This window comes from Acinonyx jubatus, chromosome A2 (genome assembly GCF_027475565.1).
Source record: "Acinonyx jubatus isolate Ajub_Pintada_27869175 chromosome A2, VMU_Ajub_asm_v1.0, whole genome shotgun sequence".
Taxonomy (NCBI): domain Eukaryota; kingdom Metazoa; phylum Chordata; class Mammalia; order Carnivora; family Felidae; genus Acinonyx; species Acinonyx jubatus.
Genome location: NC_069383.1, coordinates 117,463,740 through 117,482,119, shown reverse-complemented (window position 1 = coordinate 117,482,119; position 18,380 = coordinate 117,463,740). Strand labels below are relative to the sequence as shown.

General features: G+C 38.5%; 1 protein-coding gene across 5 annotated transcripts in view; it reads left to right on the top strand.

The window, feature by feature from the left end:
- The window catches only part of GRM7 (glutamate metabotropic receptor 7), an 855,283-nt gene that overhangs the window by 680,775 nt on the left and 156,128 nt on the right, over positions 1-18,380 (top strand). For 4 of the 5 annotated variants that reach the window (XR_008297019.1, XM_027042528.2, XM_027042527.2 and 1 more), the window contains exon 8: positions 13,428-14,363. The exons of the other annotated variant lie outside the window; for it this stretch is intronic. Coding sequence is in view for 3 of the 4 variants with exons in the window: in XM_027042528.2 (XP_026898329.1) it covers positions 13,428-14,363 (936 nt within the window). In the remaining variant the exon portion in view is untranslated. The remainder of the gene's footprint in view (positions 1-13,427; positions 14,364-18,380) is intronic. 5 annotated transcript variants of the gene reach the window in all.

The following is an 18,380-nucleotide window of genomic DNA, read 5'->3' as shown; positions in this document are numbered from 1 at the left end:
AAAGATCTGAAAGATGGTGCCAGAATCCCAAAGTATTAATAAACTAATGTCACTATTTTCCCTAGTGTTATTGGACAGATACAGATTCTGCAGGATGTTGAGAAAATCGATGTTACAGAAGGGTAAAGAATGCTTGTTCTGCACTCAAATGAATTAGAAACCACTGTCTTAAATCAAAGCATAGTCTCTTTTTAACAGCAAGATTTCTCAGGCTCTTTAATAAACTGTTCGTTGGTCCCTCCTGACATGGCAATGGTTAATGCAAGGTGACTGGGGTGGGGGGAGGTTCCTATGTTCAAAATAATATATTATAGGGCTAGTATTCATCAGAATGAAATGTGGGTTAAGTTTCCTAAAAAAAAAATCAGTATAAAAACAGTTTCTTTCCTCTAGTTTAGAAAAGGGAAGCAAAATACTCAGAGCTTACAAAAATAGAAAGGAGAAAAAAGAAAAAAAAAAGAAGGCAAATCAAAAGCCCTTCTGTCTCAGATGGTAAACTGATCAGCATTCTTCCCCACTTACCTGGCAGATAGCATGACTCACCCCAGGTGAGTGGGTGAAAAGCAATTTGCAAGTTGCCTCGGGTGTGAAAATCTAAGATGAATGGCTGAACTGGTTAGAAAAGAAGATTTAGTAGCAGTGATATGAGGACTTCTATTGTTCTTGCTTATATAGTTTGTCATATTTAAGCAAGTCAGAGTTGGAAGGCTCAAACAAAAAGCAAGAATACAGGAGTGTTGAAGGGCATTAACAAGAAGCCATTTTTTTTTCTCCTAAGGATTTATCCGTTTATGTCCTAATCCTGGGAGTTCTTTCTTGGAATGGAATCTGTGGTGGTTCCAGTCCACCTTCTAGTCTCTAAAGGGTTTTAAAAAAATACATGGTGGGCCCCAGTTTTCAAAGTATAAGAGGTAGAAGAATAGTACAGATACAAATGCTAAGAGATGTCAACAAAGGGAGAGTGTATTTGTAGCAAAGAGGCATCAGGGAAGATTTGGGGCATTTGAGCTAGTTGTTTAAGAATTAGAGGAAAGCATAACAACTAAAGGCTGAGTGTGAATGGAAGAGTGCCAATGGGGAATCATAGGGTATCAAAGGGAAACATAAACAGTGCCCTTTTCTAGAAGAGTAATGGGTGTTAGGGTGGTTGGTGAATGCAGATGAGGCAGGAGAGGAGGGACTTGATTGCCAAAATCAGGTGTCTGCACTGTGTCAGGTGGACAGTGGATTTTAATCCAAGCTGCAATAGACCCACACCTTCCAAGAAGGCAACTTCATGACAAAGAGTTTTTGAGCGGCTCCTCTAGGTACAAGGTAAACATAAGGAAACAACTTGGATGTGCTCTCTTCAAGTGGAGAGAGACAAAGAAGTAAATGCCTGGATGTTTCATTGACTATAACTGCTATAAAGAGATACCAGAATAATAAAGTAAGAAGTGAAAGGGAAGACCTAAAATCAGAAAGCAAGTAAGAGAACACAATAATGATAACTTTAGTAGACCCTTGTCATTGGGGACAAAGACAAAACGGGTTCACAGAAGAAGACTGGAACAACGAACTTTGCAACTGTTATTTTTTGAGGGGAGCAAGGGAAGAGAGGTATCAAAAGTGACAGTATTGGGGCACCTGGGTGGCTTAGTTGGTTAAGTGTCCGACTTCAGCTCAGGTCACAATCTTGCAGTCAGTGAGTTCGAGTCCCGCATCAGGCTCTGTGCTGACAGCTCAGAGCCTGGAGCCTGCTTCAGATTATGTGTCTCCCTCTCTCTCTGCTCCTCCCTCACTCACACTCTGTCTCTATCTCTCAAAGATGAATAAATGTTAAAAAAAAAATTTAAGTGACAGTATGGTCACTTATCATGATTTGAATAGACATAACTCATTTAGTTTTCACCATGTGTAAAACAATGTGTGTCACATACACTAATTTTCTCAGGAAGTCTAGGATGTACTCTTACCATCTAAATTTCATAGATCAAAAAATAAAGCTCAGAGAACATAAATGCCTTGTCCAAGATTACTCTGTTAGGATTTTAGCACATGTGCCTCTGAGTTAATTCATGTTAACTACCCGATTATACCAAGACAGTTTGGAGGAGGTAGGTGAAATCAAGAAAGGGAAGAAAATGCTATGTTCACTTTTTGATGCATAGAGTCTGAAATGCCGCTATCGCATTATCGCTGGTGATATTCCATTGGAAGAGTCAGCACTCAAGAGCGAATGGAGAATTGGGAATGGCCATCCTAATGTTCTTTGCATGGCTTAAGTTGCTCACTGATGCCCTAGCATATTCTAATGACAGTTATTCAGGAAGCTACAATGTGTCAGGCACCATGCTAATTCTTTAGACATGTTATCTCCTTCAGTCTTCATAACCAATAAGCTTGGCAAAAAGATACTCTGATTGTCTACTTGCCTTTGGGTATAAAGTCTGGACATAATGAAATCTATCTTTGAACCCAGGAACCCAGGAAAGTTGGACTTCACAGATCATGCTCTTTCTACTTTGAGCTGTAGCTTACCTTGCTAATGGAGAAGGTAGTATTCAGAGAAAATTTTGTTACTCCAAAATGGGTTTGCCTCTTGGTTGGTGTTGAGTGAAAGATACAACTGAACGAAGGAATAGGAAATGGGAGGATTTTTTTTGCAACAAGTCAAGGAAAACACTGGAGATCTTTCCCAAAGCTGTGTCTCCCTGAACAACAAAATTGGGGAAGTTTTAAACTTAGGGTGGTTGCATGCTAGGCAGTTCAGCATGGAAGTGGGGCAAAAGTCATCTTAAGGTGATAGAATCCAAGTCAAGATCAGGAGGTTCCACAAGAGTCAGCATCATCAGTTCTCTGGCTTTTGTTGGTTTAGTATTCGAGTGCTCACAGGGCTTTAAATCTTGCAAAGATAATTCAAGAGTGTGCATAAGGTTAATCAATTTTTGCTTTTGAACCAGCACTGGGACTTTGACCACTGATTTATTGTCCCCAATATGATGATTATATCTGTGGCTATTCTAACATTCTTTTGTTGCCTTAACATCATTATCTACTGGGGTCTCTTCTTCTGCAATTTTGACATATTCCAGAAAGTTATTTTTTTTAATGTTTATTCATTTTTGAGAGACAGAGAAAGAGCATGAGCAGGGTAAGGGCAGAGAGAGGGGGAGACACAGAATTCGAAGCAGGCTCCAGGCTCCGAGCTATCAGCACAGAGCCCTACACAGGGCCTGAACCCACCACCCATGAGATCATGACCTGAGCTGAAGTCAGACATTCAACTGACTGAGCCACCCAGGTGCCCCAACATATTCCAGGAAGTTCTGCAAGAAATGTGCTTTGGGCAAGTAGTGCTAGTCAGGCATAGATCACAAGATGGCCAGAAGCCTAAAATGAGTTTTCTTATGTCAAGAAAGCTATACCTTGTCTTCATTTGCCTAGGAGCCCCTAGCTCTTTCTGCCTATATGATCAGGTGTAACTGAGCCAACATGAGTTCACTCCTTGGTGAGTCAGAACCTGCACTAGGTTGAGTTGTCCCACAATGAAAACTTTTATTTGCAGCAAACAAGGAGATCATGAGGAGTGGCTTCCCAAGTGGTGATTCTCTGGGAGAGGGCATAGGGGAGCCTTGCCATCCTATGTAGAGGTGGGCATAAGGTCACACATGTGCCTGAAGTAAACAAGCTTATATATACTTACATTGTATGTTATGTAAATGAGACTAAGACTCCTCCTTGGGTGGAGAGTTTAGTGCTACAATGAGGTAAAGGTAATTGTAGGTCATTCTAGAGGTGACTCCATGATCCATCTGTGCAGCACAACTCAGGTTTAGCTGAAAAGGTCTAGGTGGTCTAGGTCTAAGGCAGGTATTGTCAGGAGAGTCTATCACCTGGGGTGGTTTCAGGTTTCATTTGTCTGCGTTAAGGGAAAAGCCAGAAAGAAGAGCTCAGGGAAAAATGTAAGACAGAGGTTAGTGAGTACAAGCAGGTGGGCAGTAAAGACCAAGTCTTGGGGTCTAGCTGGTGACACAGAGACCTATTCAAATCAAGTTCTGCCCTTGGCTGCAAATTGTCCATGACTTGTTTTTCTCCTTTTCTGTGATGTGTTAATTGTATTAATTTCCCCTCTACCTAGCATTTCAGTGCTCCATATTTAATTCCCTTTCTTCCCTGAAGAAAATGCCAAAGACTTTTCAACTGTAAACTTTCACTCTATAGATGTATAGTAAATGACCTGAAAACAGGGAGACTCACATACATAATTAGGGATCCTTTCATTGTTAGTTAGAATCAAACTCGAATTTTGGCTGGGGAAAATCAGTTCTAGAGGACTGGTCAGTCTCCTCTGTCCTTCACACTGCCATTCAGCCATTCAGTCCAACAATGTTATGGAGCCTCCTCCCAGATTTTGAGTTTCTAACAAGTGAATAAAGTGGACAGAAGCTCTGATTTCAAGAAGCTTAGGTATAAATTGGGAGTTAAGACCTTAATGAAGTAACATATGTGCATAATTACAAATTGTGTTAAGTTCTTTAAGGGGGGGTCTTTAGAGTTTATTAAAGGAGGAGCCAATTCAGTGGGGGTAGGGACCTCCTGAGCAAGAATTTAGTGAACTGAAGAATCACAGAGTAGCATATTGTGGCCCATACTCATGCTGGGGCAGGAACCCTCATGGAACCCAGCTAAAGCCTATTGCTCTGTGTGTCTGCTGGATTATGACGCATCTAGGATGTTTTATAGCAAGAAGTCACTAAAGAGCTTAAGCATAAAGGTGACATGACCAAATCAGCATGCTAAAGGACCCTTCTGGCTATAGTGCAGCTAATGGGATTAGGAGGGAGCCAGCAGGAAAAGGGAGGTGGGGAAACTCCACAGAAAGATTTTGCAGAGGAGATGGTGATAGCAAAGATGAGAAAAGAGGATTCATTTCTCTAAGGCACTTTTTTTTTTCTGTTTTGTTCTCAGCAAATAAACAGGGTGCAGCACCAAAAAGTTTGCAGGCATGCCTCAGAGGTAGTACGGGTTTGGTTCCAAACCACCACAATGAAGTGTATATCACAGTAAATACTGTCAGATGAACTTTTTGGTTTCCCGGTGCATATAGAAGTTTATACTAGACTTTAGTTTTTTAAGTATGCAATATGGCATTGTGTCTTAAATAATGTACATAACTTAAAGAATACTTTATTGCTAAAAAATGTTAAGCATCGTCTGAGCATTTGTCAACTTGGGTTTATTTTGTTGTTTTGTTTTGTTTTGGTTTGGTTTGGTTTGGTTTTTTGCTGGTGGGGTGTTTTGCCTTAATGTCAGTGTCTCCTGACTGATCAGGGTGGTGGTTGCTGAAGGCTGGCATGGCTGTGGTAGTTTCTTAAAATAAGACAACAATGAAGTCCGCCAAATTCATTTCCCTTGAACACTACAGCCCATTGTAGGGTTATTAATTACCTTAATTTCAGTATTGTTGTGTCTTAGGAAATAGGGAAGCCTAAGGAGAGGCAGGAAGATGGGGGAATAGCTGGCTGGTAGAGTAGTCAGAACACACACAACATTTATTTATTAAATAAATTATCAATTAAATAAAACCCACTCACCATTTTATGTGGGAGTGGTTCATGGCAGCCCATAACAATTATAATTGAGCATCAGAGATCATGAATCATGGGTAATCATAACAGATACAATAATATGAACAAATTTAAAATATTGTGAGAATTACATAACATGATATAGAGATACAAAGTGAAAAATGCTGTTGGAAAAATGGTGCCCACAGACTTGCTCAGTGCAAGGTTGCCACAAACTTACAGTTTGTAAAAAATGCCATACCTCCTAAGGGCCATAAAAGGAAGAACAATAAATCAAGATGTGCCTGTATTTAATAAATAGTTTGTTATATGAAATGATTAACTTAAGTGATTTCAAGAGGTAAAATCTACATGATGTGTTGGTAACTTAACTATGAGGGGCCAAGAGAATGGGAGATGTTGAAGATGACAAAACTTATGGTTTACAGATACATAAGGTTGCCATGCACTAGGGCTTTGTCATTTTGTTTTCTTTGGATCTGTGTCAGTGAATATTTTCTATAAAGGGCCAGATAGTATATACTTTAGGCCTTGCGGTCCATGCATTCACAGCTACTCACTTCTGCCATTGTAACAAAAAACTGGCCATAGACAACATGTAAGTGAACAACTGAGATGATGCTCTGATACAATATTATTGACAAAACAGGCAGTGGGCAGGATTCAGCCCACGGGCAGTAGTTTGCCAGTCCCTGAGTAAATCATGAGTTTAATTTTAAACAAGTTTAATGGGAGGTATTTTTGAGGCATCCACACGAATATGTTCGTTCATGTTATTATTAGAATATGTTATTGTTAGATCCAGCTTTTTTCAAAAGTACTTTGAAATGTATTTAGTAATTACACAAGATTAAATACCTAATATTTGATTGCTAAGCATCTTTTAGGGAACTGTCCCCAGAGAGGGAATAGATCAGTGGTCACTTGTAGTCAGCATATACACTGTAAGGAGATGGCTTCTATGGTGACAGTATTGTTTCAGAAATAGGCAGCTAACTAGTGTCAGCAGATGTGCACTGTTTGGCCCTTAGAGTATATGATATCTTTAAAAAGGCATCAACTTTTAAAAAAAGTCAGAAGGTTCCATATATTCTGAGTAGGGGGTGGGGAGGATAAAAAAGAAGTTCTGAAACCAAGCCTAGTCATCCCTTTTAGTTAGAAATAGAGAAAAGCTTCATAAAGAATGAGAAACCTAGATTTACTGTAGGGGCAAACTGTTCAGTTAATCTGGGAGGTTTCAATTATATACACTTAAAAACAAGCACCCACCCACTGTTGCTTGTATTTGAGGGAAATACAGGCATTGAAACAGTGAGTGCAGATCATTTAGGCAGAACTGTTATGAAATCTCTTCTTGATGTATAATTTAACATCTATTTCTAAGTATGCATAATCTTACTGTGTTCCTTTAGACTTGGTTGTTTTGGGGACAGAAATGTCTCACTACCTCTCCATTCATTTACTTTCTATGTTCTGCTGCCGTAGGCATTTTAAATTGTTTGGCCAATGACATAATGAAACGTAAGCCTAGAGACCTTACTGACCATGCAACTCTGTAATTTCACGATAGCTTCATACTGTCCCATTAAATTGTCAGAGTATCACTGAGCATTTTATGTGACCCATTCTGAATTTTAATGAGAGATACTGTATCGTAAGGTTGAGAATAGAAGTCCAGGCAAGACCACCTCTGTGGTCACTAAGTTGTCTACACAGCACAAAGATTTTCTTCCAAACCCCAGCTCTTCAGTGTGTGGTTCAGTGGTTCCCAAACCTGTCTACATTTCACCTGAGGAGTTTTAAAAGACACTGATGCTTCTTTGAAAATTTTAGAGGCTCTCCAAGTGATTCACATGTGTGGCAGGTTTAGGAAACACTGGCTTAATTCAAAATAAAATCTCTATGACGGCATAAATTTATCCACGTCCTGGACTTCCAGAGGCTCGGCGGTGAGATGAAGCTCTGGATCTTTCCATGAGAATGCCCAGGTTCTACCATAGCAAAAAGCCTTTCCTAACAATATGGTGGTGCCACTTTCTTCCTAGAGTACATAAAAACAAAGATGATTCTTGGGACGCCTGGGTGGTTCAGTTGGTTAAGCGTCCAACTCCGGCTCCGGTCATGATCTCCGGGGTTTGTGAGTTTGAGCCCCACAACGGGCTCTGTGCTGACAGTTCAGAGCCTGAAGCCTGCTTCAGATTCTGTGTCTCCCTCTCTCTCTTCCCCTCCTCTGCTCTCTCCCTCTCTCTCTCTCTTTCTCTCTCTCTTAAAAAAAAGTTCTTTTATAAAGTTTGAATAGGTAGAATATGAATTAATGAGTGTTTTTATCGTAATATGGCAGCCCTGAAATTCTGTTTCATAGTCTAGTCATACTGCCTATGGTTTAAAAATAGAAGCTGAGTCTTAAAAAAGAAAAAGCCATTGAATGCTGCTACAGGATTCCTTGCGGAGCTCTTAGTAGCCCCTCTACCTTGCTTACTTGACCCCCCCCACCCCCTGCAGAACTGAAACCTGGCTCTTTTCTAATATCAAGAATTAAATATTCCTGTTCATTTTTCCTAAAACGCTCTTTCCAAAAATTAGACAAGACAAATATATTTTAATGAACAAATAGTGTTTTAATAAGAAGGCTCTTTTAAAATTAGCTCATTCTATTAAGGTTTTAATAAGTAAAAAAATAATATTGTAGAGAATTATTCAATAAAAGCACCAGCCAGCTTGGTCTACAGAGTAAGCGTAGGAAACATGCAAATGGAATTTCACTAAAGAAAATATCCCTGCAGTGACAAAATTTTCACTTAGATAGAAAATATCTATGTGGGGAAAAGAACAGATCTCTACTAGATACAAATGATACACCAAACAGTGTATTCTGCTTTTGTTTGAGTTCTGCCTTTAGCAGTAAGACAGCAACTCATTTGGTTTTATTTTAAAATTCCAGTGATTATAAGGTCTGCACATTCCCTGTGAAGTAGCTCACTCTCTACTAGAACCAGACCCCAATTTTTCTTTGCCAATCACATGTGCTACAGAACTTGAGCTGACAGGTGCTTTTTCATTGTTTCCTCTCTGAGCCAGGAGCAATGGAGTCCCAGCTGATATTCTGAGTCTGGGGCTTTCCTACTCTCTTTTAAGAGCATTCCCAGGAGACAAGACAAGTGTTTCTGATCATTTGTTGTTTGAAAGTCCCTTTTCCTTCTGGAGCTACTTGCTATCCCTATTAGAATTTGAATTATTGGCTAATTGTCTAACAGTCTCAGATGGTCTTCACATAGTAAATGCAGAAGTAAGAAAAAGTGTATTGGTTAGAATGTTTCATTGCAAGTAGTTGACTATGCAGGCAATATTGGCCAACCACTAAGGAAAGTTTATCATTTCATGTTCAAAATTCAGGGGCACATTAGCACCAGTGTTGGTTAATTTGGTGACGTCATTATCGTACTGTTAAAGAATGATTAATGAAAATCATTTAGATGATAGAAACTAACTTTAAACACTTCATGAACTAGACAGTCTCCTTTCAAAGAACCACAAAATGGGATGTAAGGCAGGAAGCTTTTTACAGGATAAAGAATAAACAACAAGGAAAAGACAAATAGAAAAGAACTGATAGTCTGGGGCCATATAGTCAATCTTGTTTGGGCCAAGAAGGCTCAGAGTTGGTTTGGCATTCTGAGACTGGCTAACTGAGTACACTGTGTGTCTGGTCAAGGGGAACTTGTTTATAGGGGCACAGAACTTATCCAAGTTTGGTTTGCTGAGGTGACATCCTGAGCAGCAGTGGCTCCATCTTGGGCCCAGAAATTATTTCAGCACCATCAAAGACAAAAATTCTTTTTTTATCTATTGTTTTCTATCCTCAGGATATGGGCTTTTTTCCCATAAACTTGTCTTCATGGTTAAAAAGTGGCTGCTGAAGCTCCATACATCATGTTTGTACACATCAGAGTTCAAAGGCTAAAGACCATAGATCTCTTCCTTGTATCTCTTTGAAGAGCGAAGAGCCACATTCCTAGGACTCGACATCAGGCTTATGTTTGCTTTCATTGCCCAGAACTACATTTCTTTCCTAAACAATTGATCTGCCTATCCATATAATCTATTTCAACATCTCTTCCCTATGAGCCAGCTACTGAGCAGACCCAGTATCCAATGACTATAAACAATGGTGTCCGGGAGGAAAATGCATCCTTAATCAGGGAATGTAGAACTGTATCTTCTAAAGAAGATGGCAGTAAACATCCTAGCCCTTTTTTCTAATCTTTCTGCACCTTCACTTTGGCTTTCCAGCTAAGGGAAACTTGGTTTTCTTGCAGCCATCAAAATAGAATAGAAATCTACATTCCTACTAGCCTCTGGCAAAGAAAATTGACACTATACTTGAATATTCATAGTCCTAAATTAGTATTCTCCCTTTAATAAGTATCCATGGGCATTTGCAGCTGACTGTTTATTCTTATGAAACAAGCCACTGAGTGTGTGTGGATGGGTATAGATATACACAAATCATATGTATAGCTTTAGAAGAATTCTCACTTACTAGAGCTTTTAAAGGTTACTTGGTATCTTCATTCAACACAATATATTTTCAATAATGATTTTTTTGGCAAAGCGAGTAAATTAGACTTTTGTTCATTTGGTGCAAGAGGCAACTTTGTTGCTGTAATATATACAATTAAACGGAGTTGAGATGTACTTTAAATGAAAATTGAAAACAAATTAAGTAATCAGTCAATGTAATGTTTGTGGTTATAGCTCTTGTATATATTTGGATAAGTTAAGGGTGGAAAAAAGCTGTTCAGCATTGCTGGGCATTTTATTTTATTCCAAGGGGAAAGAAGTAGCTGGCAACATTTGAAATTGGCTGTAAAATATTACAGATAATGATAATTTGTTTTTATATTTGTATGAGCCCTAAATCTATTCCCATAGATCAAGTTTAATCATATGGCATATTACTATCTACTAGTGTTAGAATTAGGCAATCTGAAGTTTAGCTAATGAAATATATTTATAGGTTTTTGGGGTTTTTTTTTTTTTGGTTAATCTTTCTTACTAACCAGGAGTAGGACCTTTTAATTTGACATTTGGAAACATTTGTATTAATAATAGCAATTTTTTAGGTTCCATCTTCTCACAGTTTGACATTTGTAAAGTTAATGTGTATCTTTTTTATCGCTTATTACAAATTATTTCCTTAATTTTATGACTTTGGGATGGCTGCCAGTGACTTACTGCCTCAAAAATCATGATGTTGAGAAAGAGATGATTATGTTTTATATTTAGTTAGATTTATTAGTACTGACTTGGGCTTTGTGCTGAGGCAAATGGGTTTACACAAGTCATCTGAAGATTTTTGGGTCTCTGCATAAAGTTCAAATTCAACCATTACAAGGCTATGATAATTTATGAAGCTTAATCCCTGAGCCATTATTTTTCACAGTTAACTACATTTGTTTTAGATTTTGAATGGGGATCTTAACTCAGGTTTTGATGCAAGTATCACACCCTGCTATACATTGCATTCTGTTTTAATACAGTACTAAACTTCCAAGAGCAATAAATTAGTTTGTTTTCCCCCTCACCTCTTAAAATTACGCATTTGTAAAAAGCCTCTGATTTTCCAGTATTTTTCTGTCCTATTTTTTTAGTCCAACTGTATTAAAAAGGTGTGGGGGATAAGGGGTGCCTGGGTGGCTCAGTCGGTTGAGTAACTGACTTCTGCTCAGGTCATGATTCATGGGCTATCAGTTGGTGCCCCATGGACTTTGTGCTGACAGCTTGGAGCCTGCTTTGGATTCTGTGTCTCCCTGTGTCCCTGCCCCTCCCCTGCTTGTGCTCTGACTCTCTTTCTCTCTCTCTTTCTCTCTCTCTTTCTCTCTCTCTCTCTCTCTCTCAAAAATAAATAAACATTAAAAAAAAAGGTATGGGGAATTTCAGCTAAATTTGTTCATTGGCATTTATTCTATGAATTAATTTTCTGACTTAATTAAAGTCATATTTAATTTATATTTTTTTATTTAAGTTATTTAATACATGTATTTTTCAGGACTGTTGATCACAAGTAACAGAAATGCCATTGAAAGTGTTTCAGCATAGCAGAATTTACTGGCTTGTATAATGGCACAGTCTAGGGAATTCATGCTTCAGGCATGGCTGTCTCAAGTACCTCAAACAGGCTCCTTAGTAATCTCTCTTCTTCTCTTTCTCAGTAATGCTTTTCTTTTTGTTGACTTCTCTCTCTTAGAAACTCCTTCATTCTTATAGCCTTGCACACTGGCATCATTATATCCTACAAACTGCCAGTCCAACAAAAATGAGAGATTTTTATTACATATAATCTCAGTAAAAATGAAATTAAATTCCTCTCCATTCTATAACAATCCCATCCCTGACCCATATTTTGTGGCTAGGAGGTTGGAATGTATCCATCTTTGACAAAGTGTGGTCCCTAGATAACCCCCAGAAACATCACCAAAGATTTGGTTAGAAATACTTATTCTCAGATCCCTTCTATACCCAGTCAAAAAATCCTACTGTGGGACCCAGTATACTGGGTGGTAAGGAACCCTCCTAGTGAAGCATTCTCAAGCTTGAGAACCCCTGCTGTACATTAACTGGCCAAGACTGGGTCATGTGAGCAACCCCTGGAGCTTCAGTGTAAGTTTCATCTCACAGCAAGCATGTAGAAAAGAGTTCTGAGGAACCAATATCAGGAAAGAGGAAGAGTAGATGGTGTGCTGACAAGAGATCTCTGCTACAATGAAATTTCAGCCCGACACTACTTTTTCTTTGTTTCTAATGACATTATTTCTCAGAACACTGTTGATTATGAATTCCCCTCTAGAAAACCACTATTCTAATTAAAGCAAATCAATATTCATCCTCCTCTAGGATACGGTATTTTAGTTTTAAACTTCATCTCTGAATAGGTAGGTACGTGGCCAATATTGAAAGGTTTCCAGACCATATTTTTTTTTATTCAAATGCTTACCAATTACTTAGATATGGCCAACTACCATTATATACCCTTCAGTAATGAACCTTATTACTCCTATGTGATAAATAATAGACTAAAATGAATTTGCTTCAAAATTTCTCATTGCTAATGGCAGTGATGCCTACAGAATTTTAGGAAAGGTAGTCAACATTGCAATATCACCTAAAATAATTTTAATACAAATTTTTAAAAAGCAGCTAGTAAGGGAGATGCATGTAACATTTCACATTACTTAAAATTTGTGTTTTGATTTATCATTTGTTAAAGATTTGTTAAAGATCCAAAGGTAGTTTTTTTTTTGTTGTTGTTGTTGTTCATTTGTTTTGTTTTTTTTGTTTTTTCCTTTTAGTATATTCTTAATTGGAATGTGTAGGGTAGGAATAGGGAATATGTATTTTTTAACAGTTGCCACAGGGAATTTTTTTATTATTATTATTTCTTTATTTTGAGAGACAGAAAGAGCATGAGCCGGCAAAGGGCAGAGAGAAAGAGGGAGAGAGAATTCCAAGCAGGCTCCATACTGATTTGGGGCTTGATCCACGAACTGTGAGATCATGACCTGAGCAGAAATCAAGAGTCTGGATGCTTAACCGACCGAGCCACCCAGGTGCCCCAACCACAGGGAAATCTTAAAATCAGGCATGTTTGGCATACTCCATAGTAGCAAAAAGTAAGGATGCTGTGGTGGAATAGTTGGGGTCAAATCTTGGTCTTAGTTCAAACTAACTGTAGGGAGGTGGGTAGTTCTTTAGCCTTGTCAAGTCTCAAATGCTGCTTCTATCATTGTTGTTGTTTCCTTCTCTCCCTTTTCTCTTAACTAATCTGCCAGTTACACCTTCTCATTTCTTATGCTGCAGATAGAGGACATGCAGTGGGGTAAAGGAGTCCGGGAGATCCCCCCCTCAGTGTGCACACTGCCATGCAAGCCTGGGCAAAGAAAGAAGACTCAGAAGGGAACTCCGTGCTGCTGGACCTGTGAGCCTTGTGATGGCTACCAGTACCAGTTTGATGAGATGACATGCCAACATTGCCCCTACGACCAGAGGCCCAATGAAAACCGAACCGGCTGCCAGGATATCCCCATCATCAAATTAGAGTGGCATTCCCCCTGGGCCGTCATCCCTGTCTTCCTAGCAATGTTGGGGATCATTGCCACCATCTTTGTCATGGCCACTTTCATCCGCTACAATGACACGCCCATTGTCCGGGCATCTGGGCGGGAACTGAGCTACGTTCTGTTGACTGGCATCTTTCTTTGCTACATTATCACTTTCCTGATGATAGCCAAACCTGATGTGGCCGTGTGTTCTTTCCGGAGAGTTTTCTTGGGCTTGGGTATGTGCATCAGTTATGCAGCCCTCTTGACAAAAACCAATCGGATTTATCGCATATTTGAGCAGGGCAAGAAATCAGTGACAGCTCCCAGACTCATAAGCCCAACATCACAGCTGGCAATCACTTCCAGTTTAATATCAGTTCAGCTTCTAGGAGTTTTCATTTGGTTTGGTGTTGACCCACCCAACATCATCATAGACTATGATGAACATAAGACAATGAACCCTGAGCAGGCCAGGGGAGTTCTCAAATGTGACATTACAGATCTCCAAATCATTTGCTCCTTGGGATATAGCATTCTTCTCATGGTCACATGTACTGTGTATGCCATCAAGACTCGGGGTGTCCCAGAGAATTTTAATGAAGCCAAACCCATTGGATTCACTATGTACACGACATGTATAGTGTGGCTTGCCTTCATTCCCATTTTTTTTGGCACTGCTCAGTCAGCGGAAAAGGTAAGTGAAAATGCACACCACACCACACATTCAAAATATGTCCGTTTTTGTAAATATTGAAACCAAATTGATTGTATAAAGCAAGAAGTTTTATATCCTGAATTACTAGGCTTCAGTGCTACAGGAATCTAAAATCTGCAGGGAACTGTGCCACATTCATTTCACTGGAAACCAACAAGAGGTAGCTTTTTCAAGTTAATTTGTGATGGAATTATTCAGTGTAGCAAGAGCTCATCCAGTATAAAATCATGCAGTCTGTCCAAATGAAATCTTCCTATTCATTCATTACCCGCCCTCTCTTCTTACACATATATTTCCTTGGGATAGGAGAAAAAGGCCACAATGCTTCACTGGGATGAAGATGGTCATTACTAGCTCTCTCTGTCTTGTTAGTGACTTTCTAGGTTTTCACCGCGGATTGGACCTAGTTTGTGAGCAACACAACATACTAGAAGTTCCGTTTGCATATTTTATATGTATATACAGGTATATATATATGTATATACACGTATATATATACATATATATACGTGTATATATATACATATATATATACCTGTATATACATATATATATACCTATATATATACACACACACACACACATACACACACACACACATATATATGATATATATTTCATACATATTCATCCACTATATATTTATGTGTGTGTGTGTATATATATACATGCATATACATGTACATATATACATACCTACATATATGCACACACACACACACATACATATATACACACATATATATAGTGGATGAAAATAGGAGAGTTTTGGTTATCACTGTATCCTGGGCTCCCTAAAGCTAGATATACATCTGTCACATCAAGTGATTCAGAGTGATATGAGAGACTCAACTTTCTAGCCATGGGAGGGACAGTATGTAGTACAGCAGGTGTCATCAAACTGTGGAAACTCAAAGTTGGCAAAATTAGTGGACCCTAATATGTTGGTCCTAGATAGTGTGCATTCTTCCCCCCCATATAGTTATACAGTTTTATGAGTCTGTAAGTTAGGCAGCCCTAATGTGTTGATTCTTAAAGCAATTAATATATGTCTAGCTGTAGGTTCAACAGGCATGCAATTAGGCACTGCTAAAGCCTTGATTCTACATGAGATTCCTACACATCTTTTATACTCACCTGGATTTGGTTTTGTGTGTATGCAAATTGGGCAGTTCTAATATGGTTATCTTAATAAGATGTGCTGTCCTTCATTCCTTAAAGTCAGCTCTGGCATGGTGGTACAGCTAAAGCCAGAACCAAGACCTAGAGCACTAACTGGAACACTGTATAAGAGAGGGCATGCATATAGCTTGATTAGAAGTGAAAATGTAGGGAGTGTAGCCTGATTCTGTGTTACTTTGTAGGAGTCTCTGAAGCATTCAAGGACTTAGTGCCCTAAATGAGGAAAACAAGGATTGAAGTAGGAATCTACAAATTCACAAATCTGTGCCTCTAGGAATTCATTGAATCTGAATTTTTCATTATTACTTCTCTTCTCATATAATCCTGTAAATTATTAATGACCTTTGACTGGTGTTCCAATGGAGAAGATGTCTCTCATCTAAATTGTGTGATTCAGAAGCCATCAGTTTGGACTGTGTGGGGTTTGGGGGTTTTTTGTTTGTTTATTTGTTTTTAATGAGTATCTCACAAAACCACAGAGAATTCTGAAACCAAGGACAGTGAATGGTTCCAGATATGGTTTTAGTCATGAATGTCTTAGAGGAAGTTCTAAAATACATGCTCAACAAGCATAGTATGTTTCCAACAGTATGTTTCAAATTCATAATGCATGTTTACTGTCTGTGAAACCAACTTGAATTGCATTTTATTGCTTCTATCTATCCCTGGGCCAAGGGAATAGTAAAATATGAGTTAGGGTAGTGAAACGCAATAGAGAGAAAAAGGAAAAGAATTTCCCAAACGTATGCTAGTAAGTTGATAACCATTGAACTTTTTATGGGAAATGATGTGTATTATCAAAACCTATGAAGATAATAATTATTTTTTATTAAAACAAACACAAATCCCTATGTAACAGGCTAAAAACATTAAATCCTTTTCTTATAAATTTATTGTTGGGGAATATAAAAGGCAGGAGTACCTGCAGTTTTATAGATGGTCCCTGTTGTAATGATATTTGACAGTTCAAGGCTCTACCCTTTAATTTGTCATTTCTAGCCCTTTCTGGTCATGACTGTGAATCCTTTCTGTAAGATCATGGGTATAGTCGACTCATTTAAATACCTGAAAGTGATATAGGGCTTCAGGAATTGAATTCACTGGTTCCAGTTGTTCTGTAAGACTTTGAGCTGGTTGAACTGAACTACAGCAATTAGTAGGCTGTCTTTAAGCAGTGTGCTTTGTATCCTAGAGTTTTGAAGACATGTATGTTTTTCTTTGTATACTCTCAATGGTTTGTGATGTCTTACATGGTTGATTGGCACAATTAAAGGTACTAAATTGCCAAATGGGAACAGTGAATTTTATATGGAAATTCACACATCTTAAAGATAGGCATATGGCTAGAGAAGCATGAGTGATAAATTTAAAATATTTTTTTCTACATGAAACCATGGAATTTAAATTGTGGAAAGCGGCAAATTGACAAATGCAACAGAGATCACAGAAAAAGGCATCATTGCCAAGCTAAAAATATTCAGAATCACAGCCCTTCCATTTCTGTTTAGATTGAAGCGTCTAAGTGTTTAAGTGAAAGAATTCCATTGTAACAAAAATAAAGGATTAGGCGGTGATTTCAGTAATAACTATTTACTGTTTTAGGAAATTGAAATGATTTTGATTATGATAAGGATATCTTTGTGAAGTTTCTCATCAGTTGAGTTCATTAGCACAGCACAAAGTATGAGAAATGTTTATTTTCTCGTGAAATATCAACTCTCAGTATATTTTTGCTTTTGTGAAGAAGGATGCAGGAGATTACAGTTATCTTGTTTTATTGTTGCTAACCCTGTGATTATGAGGATCATGCAACAAGGTTAGGCATGATGAAGGAGGTAAACTTGAGCCATAAGAGAATGATCCCTGGTTTTAGGAATGTCTATTTAGGTGACTGAGATGATTCAAGGAAACACTGGAAATAATAGAGTTATAGAAATGTGGGAACTAGCTGGTCTAGTCAAGTGTGGTAATGTCCCATTGCTATATACTGGCAATGGCTACTGGAGGACTAGATTGTTTGCCATGAAAAAAAGTCTTTGTTTATGGCTTATCTATCTTTTTTGCATGCCTCCTGGAAAAGAGCTGGGTTCATACAGGGAGGATACAATCTACCCTGCCAAAATAAGAGAAACCCTGTAGAAGTTAGGTTTATCCAAATCTTTTTAACCAGTTGTCAGGAGAGCTTTCTAGGTAAGCCAGTGTTTTTTTTGTTTTTTTGTTTTTTGTTTTGTTGGGTTTTTTTTACACATGGATGAGGAGAAAACCTTTACACCACTTGGCTCTGCAAAGGCAAAGTAGACCTTGATATAAATGGAGTGGAGTCAGAGGGTCTCAGAGGTCTTCCCCTCTGTGCATATGTATTTGTTTGGGTAGCCAGGTGGGGAGAGGAAGAGAAGGAAAAGCATTGAGGCATTTTATGTTCAGGGAAGAATGCTGGAAAAAGAGCAGTGGCTGAAAGGAAGGAGGATGTCTTCTGTAATGCGGCCCACAGGCCATTCTTCATATATCAGAACAGAATTGCAAAGATTATAGCAAGTAAGTAATAAGATTCTTTGGTTTTCACTGAAGCATTATTCCACGAGGTGACAGAAGAGGGCTACTGCTAGTAATCTCTGAACCAACTCAGGATCCTTAATTCCATGGTTCTTAAAATTGTGTGTATGATAATCCCCATTGGAACTTGTCTTTAAAAATATTCCCAACTGGTTCAATAGGGCAGTGGGATGGGCATAGAACTCTAGACTTCTTAACAAGCATGCTGGAAGTATGTCAGCGCAAACCAAGCATGCTTCTGAAAACTACCTGAACATTTTC